The sequence below is a fragment of the Ailuropoda melanoleuca genome, chromosome 18 (genome assembly GCF_002007445.2).
Source record: "Ailuropoda melanoleuca isolate Jingjing chromosome 18, ASM200744v2, whole genome shotgun sequence".
NCBI lineage: Eukaryota > Metazoa > Chordata > Mammalia > Carnivora > Ursidae > Ailuropoda > Ailuropoda melanoleuca.
The window spans coordinates 28,173,128-28,186,751 of NC_048235.1; the positions used below are offsets into that span (position 1 = coordinate 28,173,128).

General features: G+C 39.1%; 1 protein-coding gene across 10 annotated transcripts in view; it reads right to left on the minus strand.

The window, feature by feature from the left end:
- Window positions 1-13,624, minus strand: part of PSD3 (pleckstrin and Sec7 domain containing 3) — a 744,476-nt gene that overhangs the window by 40,886 nt on the left and 689,966 nt on the right. For all 10 annotated transcript variants that reach the window (XM_034647652.1, XM_034647649.1, XM_034647651.1 and 7 more), the window contains one exon: window positions 11,910-12,053. In XM_034647652.1, coding sequence (XP_034503543.1) covers window positions 11,910-12,053 — 144 coding nt within the window. The remainder of the gene's footprint in view (window positions 1-11,909; window positions 12,054-13,624) is intronic.

The following is a 13,624-nucleotide window of genomic DNA, read 5'->3' on the forward strand; positions in this document are numbered from 1 at the left end:
TCGGAATCTGGGGATGTACTGTATGGTGATTAACATAATATAATAAAATAAAATTAAAAAAAAAAAGAAAGGATGCTGTATTTGTCAAATGCTTTTTCTGCATCTATTAGGAGGAGCATATGGTTCTTGTCCTTTCTTTTATGAATCTGGTATATCATATTGTTTGATTTGCGGATGTTGAACTACCCTGCAGTCCAGGAATAAATCCACTTGGTCATGGTGAATAATCCTTTTAATGTAATGCTGGATCCTATTGGCAAGTATCTTGGTGAGAATTTGGGCATCCATGTTCATCAGGGATATTGGTCTGTCATCTTCCTTTTTCGTGGGTTCTTTGGTGTTGGGATCAAGGTAAGTTTGGCCTCATAGAACGAGTTTGGAAGTTTTCCTTCCATTAGTGTTTTGAAACAGCTTCGGAAGAATAGGTATTATTTTTCCTTTAAATGTTTGGTAGAATTCCCCCGGGAAACCATCTGGTCCTGGACTCTCATTTTTTGGGAGCGTCTTGATTACTGCTTCAATTTCCTTGCTGGTTATTGGTCTGTTCAGGTTTTCTATTTCTTCCTGTTTCAGTTCTGGCAGTTTACATGTTTCTAGGAATGTATCCATTTCTTCCAGATTGCCCAATTGTTGACATTAATGTTCATAATATGTTCTTATAATTGTTTGTATTTCTTCAGTGTTGCTGTGATCTTTCCTCTTACCTTTATGGGTTTGTCAATTTTATTAAGTGTTTCAGAGAACCAGCTCCTAATTTCATTGATCTGTTCTACTGTTATTCTTAAGGAGGATGTTCTTTTACCTTCATGTATCTGTGTTCCTTCCAAATTTTCTCCTGTGATTGAGTTCATGTTTTGAAGCACTGCAGTCTGAAATATGCAGGGAATATTCCCAATCTTTTGGTACTGGTTGAGACCTCATTTGTGACCCTGTATGTGATCTACACTGAAGAATGTTCTGTGTGCACTCAAGAAGAATGTATATTCTGCTGCTTTAGGATGAAATGCTCTGAAGATATCTTTTAAGTCCATCTGGTCCCATGTGTCATTCAAGGTTCTTATTGATCATCTGCTTAGAAGATCTGTTCACTGCTGTGAGTGGGATGTTGAAGTCCCCTAATATTATTGTATTATAATTGATGTGTTTCTTTAATTTTGTTATTAATTGGTTTATATAATTGGCTGCTCCCAAGTTAGGAACATAAGTATCTTATTGTTGTTAGATCTTGTTGGATAGACCCTTTTATTATGATATAGTGTCCTTTTTCATCTCTAATTATTACACTTTTTGGTTTAAAATCTCATTTGTCTGATATAGGGATTGCTACACCAGCTTTCTTTTAATGTCCATTAGCATGATAAATGTTCTCCACCTCCTTACTTTCAATATGGAGGTGTCTTTGGGTCTAAAATGAGTCTCTTGTAGACAGCGTATCGATGGGTCCTCCTTTTTCATCGAATCTGATACCCTGTGTATTTTATTTGGAGTATTTAGTCCACTTACATTCAGAGTAATTACTGAAAGATTAACTTAATGTCATTGTTACGGGTGAAGTCACTGTGTCTGTAGATTGTCTCTGTTACTTTCTGGTCTTTCTTACTTTTGGGTTCTCTCTTCATTTAAAGGATCCCCTTTGCAGGGCTAGTTTAGTGATCACCAATTCTTTTAGTTTCTGTTTGTCCTGAAAGCTCTTTATCTCTTCTTCTATTATGAATGACAGCTTTGCTGCATAAAGTGTTCTTGGCTGCATATTTTTCTCATTTAGTACCTTAACTATAACATGCTAGTCCTTTCTGGCCTGCCAGGTCTCTGTGGACAGGTCTGCTTCCAGCCTTATGTTTCTACTTTTGTAGGTTAAGGACCTCTTGTCCCCAGCTGCTTTCAGGATTTTCTATTTATCGCTGAAATTTGCAAGCTTCAGTATAATATGTTGAGGTTTGACCTATTTTTATTGACTTTGGAGGGGGGGTTCTCTGTGCTTCCTGGACTTGAATGCCTGTTTTCTTCCCCAGATCAGGAAAGTTCTCAGGTATAATTTCTTCAAATAAACCTGTTTTTCTCTCTCTCTCTCTTTCCTCTTCCTCTGAGCTCCAGTTATTCTAATATTGTTTCAGTTTATGGTATCGCTGATCTCTCGAACCCTCCCCTCATGATCTAGTAGCTGTTTATCTCTGTTTCTCAGCTTCCTTATTCTCCATAATTTTATCTTCTATATCATTGACTCTCTCTTCTCCCTTGTTTACCCTAGCAGTTAGAGCCTCCATATTTTATTGCATCTCAGTATGAGAATTTTTTATTTCGATGTGATTAGATTTTAGTTCTTTTATTTCACCAATAAGTAATCATTTATTGTTTTCTATGCTTTTTTCAAGCCCAGCTGGTAACATTATAATCCTTGTTTGGAATTCTCATTCCAACTTCTTACTTTAATGGACCACACACTGGGTCACAAATCAGGTCTCAACCAATACCAAAAGATTGAGATTATTCCCTGCGTGTTTCTCAGACCACAATGCTTTGAAACTGGAACTTAATCACAAGAAAAAATTTGGAAAAATTCAAACAGCTGGAAGCTTAAGACTATCCTGCTTAAGAATGTTTGGGTCAACTAGGAAATCAAAGAAGAACTTAAACAATTCATTGAAACCAATGAGAATGAAAACACAATGGTCCAAAACCTATGGGATAATGCAAAGGTGGTACTAAGGGGGAAATACACAGCCATCCAAGCCTCACTTAAAAAAATAGAAAAATCCCGAATACACAAACTAACTTTACACCTTAAAGAACTGGAGAAAGAACAACAAATAAAGCCTAAGTCAATCAGAAGAACAGAAATAATTAAGATCAGGGCAGAGATTAATAAAATAGAAACCAGAAATACAATAGAGCAGATCAGCAAAACTGGAAGCTGGTTCTTTGAAAGACTTAATAAGCTTGATAAACCTCTGGCCACACTTATCCAAAAGAAAAGAGAAAGGACCCAAATTAATAAAATTATGAAAGAAAGGAGAGAGATCATGACTAACACCAAGGAAACAGAAACAATTATTAGAAATTATTACCAACAACTATAAACCAATAAATTAAGCAATCTGGAAGAAATGGGTGCCTTCCTGGAAACCTATAAACTACCAAGACTGAAACAGGAAGAAACTGACAATCTGAATAGATCAATAACCAGTAACGAAATTGAAGCAGTAATTAAAAAAACCTCCCAAAAAACGAGTCCAGGGCCTGATGGATTCCCCAGGGAATTCAACCAAACATTCAAAGAAGAAATAATACCTGTTCTCCTGAAGCTGTTTCAAAAAAATAGAAACAGAAGGAAAACTTCCAATCACATTCTATGAGGCCAGCATTACCTTGATTCCAAAACCAGGCAAAGATCCCAACAAAAAGGAGAATTACAGACCAATATCCCTGATGAATATGGATGCCAAAATTCTCAACAAAATCCTAGCTCTGAGGATCCAACAGTACATTAAAAGGATTATCCATCACGACCAGGTAGGATTCATCCATTGGATGCAGGGGTTCACAAATCAATCAATGTGACAGAACACATTAATAAGAGAAGAGACAAGAACCATATGATCTTCTCAACTGATGCAGAAAAAGCATTTAACAAAATACCTCACCCTTTCTTGATTAAAACTCTTCAGAGTGTAGGGATAGAGGGAACATTCCTCAATTTCATAAAAACTATCTATGAAAAGCCCACAGCAAATTTCATTCTCAATGCGGAAAAGCTGAAAGCTTTTTCCTCAAGATCAGGAACACAAAAAGGATGTCTACTCTCACCACTATTGTTCAACATAGTACTAGAAGTCCTAGCCTCAGCAATCAGACAAAAAAGACAAAAAAGGAAATAAAAGGCATTCAAATTGGCAAAGAAGTCAAACTCTCTCTCTTTGCAGATGACATGATACTTAATGTGGAAAACCCAAAAGACTCCACCCCCAAATTACTAGAACTCATACAGAAATTCAGTAATGTGGCAGGATACAAAATGAATGCACAGAAATCAGTTGCTTTCCTATACACTAACAATGTAACTGTAGAAAGAGAAGTTAGGGAATCGATTCCATTTACAACAGCACCAAAAACCATAAGATATTTTGGAATAAACCTAACCAAAGATGAAAAGGATCTATACTCTAGAAACTACAGAATAGTTATGAAAGAAATTGAAGAAGACACAAAAAGAGGAAAAACATTCCATGTTCATAGATTGGAAGAATAAACAATGTTATAATGTCTATGCTGTCCAGAGCAAGGTATGTTTTCAACGCCATCCCAATCTAAATACCAATAGCATTTTTCAAAGTGGTGGAACAAACAATCCTAAAATTTGTATGGAACCAGAAAAGATCCCAAATTGCCAAAGAAATGTTGAAAAAGAAAAACAAAGCTGGGGGCATCACGTTGCCTGATTTCATGCTATATTACAAAGCTGTGATCACCAAGAGAGCATGGCACTGGCACAAAAACAGACACATAGATCAACGGAACAGAACAGAGAGCCCAGATATGGACCCTCAACTTGATGGTCAACTAATCTTTGACAAAGCAGGAAGGAATATCCAATGGAAAAAAGACAGTCTCTTCAATAAATGCTGATGGGAAAACAGGAGAGCTATATACAGAAGAATGAAACTCGACCATTCTCTTACACCATACACAAAGATAAACAGAAAATGGATGAAAGACCTCAATGTGAGACAGGAATCCATCAAAATCCTCGAGAAGAACATAAGCAGTAACCTCCTCGACACAGCCACAGCGACTTCTTTCAAGACCCATCTCCAAAGGCAAGGGAAACAGAACTAAAAATGAACTTTTGGGACTTCATCAAGATAAAAAGATTCTGCACAGCAAGGAAACAATCAACAAAACAAAAAGGCAACCTACAGAATGGGGGAAGATATTTGCAAATGACACTAAAGATAAAGGGCTGGTATCCAAGATCTATAAAGAATTTCTCAAACTCAATACCCAAAAAACAAATAATCAACTCAAAAAATAGGCAGAAGACATGAACAGGAACTTCTCCAAAGAAAACATATGAATGGCTAACAGACACATGAAAAAATGTTCAACATCATTAGCCTTCAGGTAAATTCAAATCAAAACCACATTGAGATACCACCTTACACCAGTTAGAATGGCAAAAATTGACAAGGCAAGAAACAAAAAATGTTGGAGAGGATGTGGAGAAAGAGGAACCCTCTTACACTGTTGGTGGAAATGCAAGTTGGTACAGCCACTTTGGAAAACAGTATGGAGTTTCCTCAAAAAGTTAAAAATAGAGCTACCCTATGACCCAGAAATTACAGTACTGAGTATTTACCCCAAAGATACAGATGTAGTGAAAAGAAGGGGCACATGCTCCCCAGTGTTCATAGCAGCATTGTCCACAACAGCCAAACTGTGGAAGGAGCTGAGATGCCCTTCAGTAGATGAATGGATAAAGAAGATGTGGTTCCTATATACAATGGAATATTACTCAGCCATCAGAAGGTATGAATACCCACCATTTGCATCGACATAGATGGAACTGGAGGGGATAATGCTAAGTGATATAAGTCAAGCAGAGAAAGACAATTATCATATAGTTTCACTTATATGTGGAACATAAGGAATAGCATTCAGGACACTAGGAGAAGGAAGGGAAAAATGACGGGGGGGGGGTGGAATCAGAGGGTGAGATGAACCACGAGAGACTGTGGACTACAGGAAACAAACTGAGGGGTTCAGGGGGGAGAGGATAGGGGGAAGGGTTAGCCCGGTGATGGGTATTAAGGAGGGCATGTACTACATGGAGCACTGGGTGTTATACACAAACAATGAATCATGGAACACTACATCAAAAACTAATGATGTACTATTTGTTGACTAACATAAGATAAAAAAAAAATCTTACTTATATCCCTATCGATTAAATCCCTGGCTGTGAGTACTGCCTCTTGTTCTCTCTTCTGGGGTGAATTTTCCATCTTGTCATTATGTCCAAAAATTTATAAAGAAGTGAGGCTATTTCTGATATTTAGTTTTTAAAATTGGAAAATGATGCTGAGTTTCTTAACAGAGACCTGTGATATCTAACAGCTCTTTCAAAAGTACATTTAGGTTCCAAGTGAACTCTTCCAAAGAATTAACAGCCATAGCTTGGAGTTACCAATCCAATAAAAAACAAAACTGTCCTTCTCCCCCTAACTAACAGTCAACAGAGAGACAGGCATGAATTTAGTCAATTATAGCCCATTCTGAGTGAAACTCTGAGTAAACGAGAATCTATTTCTCAGGCTAAGGCTAGTAAGATAAATGTAACTTCCATTATCCTTGCTCTCTGTAGACTTTTTATAGACTTTAAAACAAGAAACAAAAACAATGAAACAAACCCTGAACCTACTTTACTTAGTACAGTTTCTAGTAATTTACTGTCAGTCAGGGTTAGGAGAATATTTCTTTTGTTTTCTTTTTTTGGGCATTTATTGGTAGCAGTCTAAGACAAACGTATCTAGAAAAATTAGGAGGCAGTAACAGGTAGTGTTTTTTCTTTCTGTTTTGAAGTTTTCATTTAAATTCTAGTTAGTTAACATACAGTATAATATCAGTTTCATGAGTAGAATTTAGTGACTCATCACTTACATATAATGCCTGCTGCTCATCACAAGGGCCTTCCTTAATACCCATCACCCATTTAGCTCATTCCCGTGCCCACCTCCCCCCCAGCAAACCTCAGTTTGTTCTCCATTGTTAAGAGTCTGTTTTCTGCTTTCTTTCTCTTTTCTCCCCCCATGTTCATCTGTTTTGTTTCTTTAGTTCCACATGAGTGAAATCATATGGTATTTGTCTTTCTCTGACAAATTTCACTTAGCATAATACACTCTAGCTCCATCCACATTGTTGCAAATGGCAAGATTTCATTCTTTTTGATAGCTGAGTAATAGTCCACTGTATATATACACCATATCTTCTTTATCTACTCATTAGTCAGTGGACATTTGGGCTCTTTTCATAATTTGGCTATTTTCGATAACAGAATATTTCTCAGGCACAGAAAGAGCTGTGAATTTGGCCCACTATGAAGAATTGTACTGAAAGCAACTTGGGATATAAACAAATGAAATGCATAAATTTAGGAACAACTCCCAGTATAATTACTAAAAGCTTAATATTCTAAGAAAATAAAAGCGTTTTTCTTTACCAAGATGTGAAAAATTATAAGAATTTTCTGTGTTTTGAAACCACAGGGAGGCTCTTTCTCCAGGAATAGGTGAAAGAGCTCATTTCTGACTGTGATTCTTTTTGGTGACAGGATGCAGATAGGATTAAAACTCCCCTCCCTGTCACTGCCCATTTGTGGTTCACAATGAACTAGACAGTGCTGTCTGTTCTCACCTGCCTATCAGATTTGCTTTCAGGGGACCTACTAAGCTGTCTCAGGGAACTACTTTCTTTGATGTTATCTTTTATATACACAATAAAATTCCATTCATTCATTCAACAAATATGTATTGAGCACTCGGCTGCATGCTCCAGAAAGTGAGGACAGAACAGTGAACAAAATACACAAAATGGTCAATCACTCTCACATCCCCTATTCAGGGAACAAGATTAGATTCAATGAGGGAATGAAGCAGTCTGCTCAGTGCTCTACAAAAGATCTCCCTAAGCACACACACGAGACAAATTCTGGCTGCTGAAAGAAGAGCAAAGTGGACTCCACAAGGTATACTACTGCAATTTTAAATTAATGAAAAATAATAATTCACCTTTTTAAAGGATTACTTCTATAAAAACCTGTTTAGATAGCATATACCCTTCTACATTCCTGGTAGACACAGGTTAATGCAGCTTGAGAGACGATTCAACATGCCTGACATACTAGCACAGGAGTATGATTTGAATGGGCGAGAGGTTGTGGATTATCTTCAGGTTCCTTGAGGTGACAGTGCGATGAAAGCAAGACTTATCCCCACAAAGCTTGGTCTAAGTTCCATGTCACTAAATGAAAATGCTGCTCATGTTAGGTTACGTTTTTGGAAAAGAGGTACCACAGTAGGTTTAAAAATAAGGAGTGCTGGGGCGCCTGGGTGGCACAACGGTTAAGCGTCTGCCTTCAGCTCAGGGCGTGATCCCGGCGTTATGGGATCGAGCCCCACATCAGGCTCCTCTGCTGTGAGCCTGCTTCTTCCTCTCCCACTCCCCCTGCTTGTGTTCCCTCTCTCTCTGGCTGTCTCTCTCTCTGTCGAATAAATAAATAAAATCTTTAAAAAAAAAATAAGGAGTGCTTTTAGTAGTGACAATCTTTCCACGGTCTTGCAGCCAGTCCCACTCCTGGAAACAGGCTCTTAGCTTTCAAAGTCAAGGGCTCAAAGTAAGTTGTTGAGTATGGGAAACAGAGGACTGAGGTGTTGGGAAATTTAATCAGCATGTGTGAAAATAAAAGAGCCTATGGCTGAACGCCACTCTAGAAGTGTGAAGAATTATGATTGCTTTTTGAGATACTCCCATTTCTCAAAAATGAACAAGCCTGGGGAAAGAAAGATGAGCTGCTTAAGTTTTTTGTTTGTTTTTAAAAAATATTTTTCCAGTCTTTTGCTGGTAAGGCTGATGTGAAGAAAAAAGGCAAAAGAGATGTACATAAAATTAAACTTCCTTATAACTTGCAACCCATTGACAAAAGATTTGAGACGGGCAGAGAATGACATTCCTCCAAGGAACTCCCAACTGTCTTAATTTTAAGGCTTTGCTAGAGGAAAAAACCACCTTAGCTTGACAATAGCTAGGCCTCTGGGATCCTGTAAGAGTTAACATACAAAAATCCTTTTGGAAACTTCCTTTGTCTCTACCCCTCCCAACCAATCACTCCTCATAATCGCAGTGCAGCTCTCTCTGCCCACGGGCCCCGTCCCACGTTTTAATAAAACCACCTTTTTTTGGCACCGAAATGTCTCAAGAATTCTTCCTTGACCGTTTGCTCCTGAACCCCACTTCAAATCACATTAAGGCTTCCATAGTTTTTGCTAATAAACTTTAACCTTTACTAAAAGGTTTTTCTTCATCTCCTCAGAGCAAGGGCTTGCTTGACCGTGAAGAAAACCAGTCCATGGACCTGCACTGGATCAAATGCCACATCTTATAACAGAAATTCTATAACTCAGGGAGATACTTTTTTTAAGCTTCCATGAAATCCTGTCCAATTCAATATGGAAACATGAAGCAAAGATTAGAAATGAACTTGAGGTCTCTGTACTCCGAGGTCTCTGTACTCCGAGGTCTCACTATGTTGAGCAGGGGGAGGTGTTATGGAATCTACTATAGATACAAAGAGATAATGAAAAACTTTGATATAAAGCCAACTGGGGCAAGGACTGTAACAGATTAAACCCGGCTAACAGGTTCAGAGTAGGCTTTTCATAGGAGGTGATGAGGGAGCAGAAGGCAAACTGAGGACAAAGCACAAGCTGATACCCAGCAACCACCCTCCCCCCAAAGTGGGATCTGTGTGACATCCTCAGGCACGCCTGGCTGCCCTAAAACTAAGGGAAAAGGAAAAACCAAATGGTTAACTAACAGAGATCACAGTCCAACAAGACATTGGTCCCTATCAGTTTACAAATGTCTTAATGATTTACAAGGAAAAAGCATTTTTATCAATAGCCTAACTTTCAGAAACCCATAGACTCAATTTCATGGAGCTCTAACATTACCCTCCCCTCCATAGTGATGTGGGAAACAAAGGCAAAAGGGAATGGAAATAAAATTAAATTTCTTTTTTTTAATTCTTTTTTTTTTTAATTTATTTTTTTATTTATTCGACAGAGATAGAGACAGCCAGCGAGAGAGGGAACACAAGCAGGGGGAGTAGGAGAGGAAGAAGCAGGCTCATCGCAGAAGAGCCTGATGTGGGGCTCGATCCCACAACGCCGGGATCACGCCCTGAGCCGAAGGCAGACGCTTAACCGCTGTGCCACCCAGGCGCCCCAAAATTAAATTTCTTCATAACCTGCTTCACATTGACGAATACTTGAAATAGGCAGAGTATAACATTCCTCCAGATAACTCCCAACTCTCTTAATGTTAATACCTTACTAGAAGGAAAAACAACCTTAAACTAACAATAGCCAGACCGCCAGCATCCTGAGCAAATGAAAGTCCTTTTGGATACCTCCCTTTCTTCTTACCTCCCCCAACTCCCAAGTATATAATCAGCCATTTCTCACAACCCCAGTGCAGCAGCTCTTTCTGCCCATGGTCCGGTCCTCATGGTTTAATAAAATCACCTTTTTTGCACCAAAGACATCTCAAGAATTCTTTCTTGGCTTGTGGCTCCGGACCCCAACAACATTCCAAAACTGCCTCAGGAGGTATTTGAGCTGCATCTTGAAAGATGAACAGGACTTTCAGAAATGAACATGAGGGGAAGAACATTTGGGGCAGAAGAAAGAAGATGAACAATGGCATAAAGTGTGCTCAGAGAGAGTGGGCAGAAATGTGTCTGACATACATGGAGGCTGCTGTGGAAAGACCAGTGTGGTAGAAACATAGAAAGAACCCAAATCCTCTTAAATTAAGGATTAGGACTTTATTCATAAGATAAATTGTGGGCGTAGTTGTAGGGGAAAATCAAGGCGGCTGCTGAAGAGAGGAATGCCACTTGATGTGGGAAACAAAGGCAGAAGAAAAATTACTGAATTTTCTTACTATCTAGAGCACACTGACAAGTCCGTCAAACAGGCAGAGTGACACTCCTCTAGGGACTAAACTGCCTTGATGTTGACATTTTGCTAAGGGCAACAGGTTACCTTAAACCAACCCCAGGATCCTGTGTCTCCTTTAACATATAAAAATTCCTTTGGAAACTTTATCTCTACCCTCCAAGATACATGTTGGCAATCATCCTCCAAGCATATGGCCCACTGATATACATCTGAAGGGTCTCATGACTCAGGTTTTATTAGACAGTAATAAATGACCTTTTCCCAACAACAGTTAGCCCCCTCAAGATCCTGGAACATTTCTTAGAGACTTACACTCTCCCTAACCCCCTCCCAACTTGAAAGTATATAATGAACCACTCCTCATGACTGAAGCGCAGCTCTTTCTGCCCACGGGTCCTATCCCCGTGCTTTAATAAACCCCCTTTTTGCAACAAAGACGTCTCAAGAATTCTTTCTTGGCCATTGGCTTTGAACCCTAAAGTTCTTTCCTACAACACTGTCTAACTGGGGAGAAAATGTAGCCAAAGCTAACGTCTGCTATATGCACTGCTTTCAACTTGCTTTTACATTTTTCACCTTTCCAGCGATTATAGATCCACCCCATTCTTTTTAATAATCACACTTGCTATATATATTACATAGATGGATGTGCCACAATTGACCTAGTTCTCAATCTCCTTCTGAAGGATACAGGTGGGGAGAGGAGAAACGCATCACTGTTGCCTAAGAGCAGAATACGCAGGAAGAAGCTGATGTTTCATGCCACCCTGTAGCTCATTCCCTCCACTGCGTTTTTTGTTTCTTTGTTTTTTTGACTCAAACTCTGCTGGAAGAGACACAGACCCATGGAAGGCAGCTGCCCATTCTGGCATGTCCATCTACGGTTGTTTTTCCTCATGGTAGGCACACATTATCCCAACCAGGCAGGCTGTTTGCTTTGAAGCGCATAAATTGACAGTTATTTTTTTAAATGTATGTTTGATGCTCATACAGAATCCTGAATATGAGGGGCCACCATGATCTAGACCATGCCTGGAGCCCCCGAGTTAGAGTCAGGGTCAAGGCACACTTCCTACAGTTACAGTGCAGAAAAAAAAAAAACGGCCTCATAGAAAAATCGTAAAATGACTTAGGCATAGGCATTTATTACATTTATTACGTTTAGGTTCAACATACCTCAAACTCCAGATAGTGATCTTTCAGTCTGTATTCATCTATCTCCTTGGCTTTAACTTTCTTGTCTGGGGGATATGAGCGGTGCTCAGCCAGCTCAGTGGTAATCTGCTTCAGCTTGCTTTCATGAGATTTCAGCTGTTCCTCCTGCAGGAAATTATTAAGCTTTTAACATCCAAAAAATAAATCAATAAAAAAAATCATAGAGTAGTTTTTAAAATCCCTTATGATGAATGACGTTAATTCATCAAAACAGTTCAATGTGCCTCTGTTGCCACATCTTACCAACTTTGCCTGACAAGTATTCACATGTACCTTTGCAAAATGACAATCAGGCCTCTTGTAACGAAACCAAATACTTTCAGAACCCTTATCAAGTGTAGCTGTCATGGAGTTGAGACCAAGCTTCCTTAGAAATACTTCAAAAGGCAATGCACCAGTAAAGCACCTATCCTTTCAGTCCCGCATAATTTGGCTTCTCCATTTCCTGTCCACTCAATAATGCTAATTTCCACATTTGTCACAATGAATCAAGAGCCTCTCTACTTGGTTTTTTTCCTTTTTGAGACAACAATGCCACCAATGAATAATTCTCTGTAAGCTATCAGAGATATTCTTCTTTTTTTTTTTTTTGGAAATCCTATTTTATTTTATTTTATTATTTTTTATATTATAATAATATTTTTGTATTATATTATGTTAGTCACCATACAGTAAATCCCTGGTTTTTGATGTAAAGTTCGATGATTCATTGGTTGAGTATAACACCCAGTACACCATGCAATATGTGGCCTCCTTATTACCCATCACCAGATTATCCCAATCTCCCACCCCTCTTCCCTCTGAAGCCCTCAGTTTGTTTCTCAGAGTCCATAGTCTCTCATGCTTCATTCCCCCTTCTGATTACCCCCTCTTCTTTATGCCTTTCTTCTCCTACCGATCTTCCTAGATCTTACGTTCCATAGACGAGAGAAATCATACGATAATTGTCTTTCTCTGCTTGACATATTTCATTTTTTTTAAAGATTTTATTTATTTATTTGACAGAGATAGAGACAGCCAGAGAGGGAACACAAGCAGGGGGAGTGGGAGAGGAAGAAGCAGGCTCATAGCAGAGGAGCCCGATGTGGTGCTCGATCCCACAACGCCGGGATCACACCCTGAGCCAAAGGCAGACGCTGAACCGCTGTGCCACCCAGGTTCCCCTGACTTATTTCACTTAGCATTATCTCCTCCAGTGCCGTCCATGTTGCAGCAAATGTTGAGAAATTGTTCATTTGGATAGCTGAGTAATATTCCATTGTATATATGGACCACAGCTTCTTAATCCAGTCATCTGTTGAAGGGCATCTCGGTTCCTTCCACGATTTGGCTATTGTGGACATTGCTGCTATGAGCATTGGGGTGCATATGACCCTTCTCTTCACTATGTCTGTATCTTTGGGGTAAATACCCAGTAGTGCAATGGCTGGATCATAGGGTAGCTCAATTNGCTGGATCATAGGGTAGCTCAATTTTTAACTTTTTAAGGGACCTCCACACTGTTTTCGAGAGTGGCTGTACCAACTTGCATTCCCCCCAAAAATGTAGGAGGGATCCCCTTTCTCCACATGCTCTCCAGCAATTGTTTCTTGCGTTGTCAATTTTTGCCATTCTAACTGGCGTAAGGTGATACGTATCTTAGTATGGTTTTGACTTGAATTTCCCTGATGGCTAAT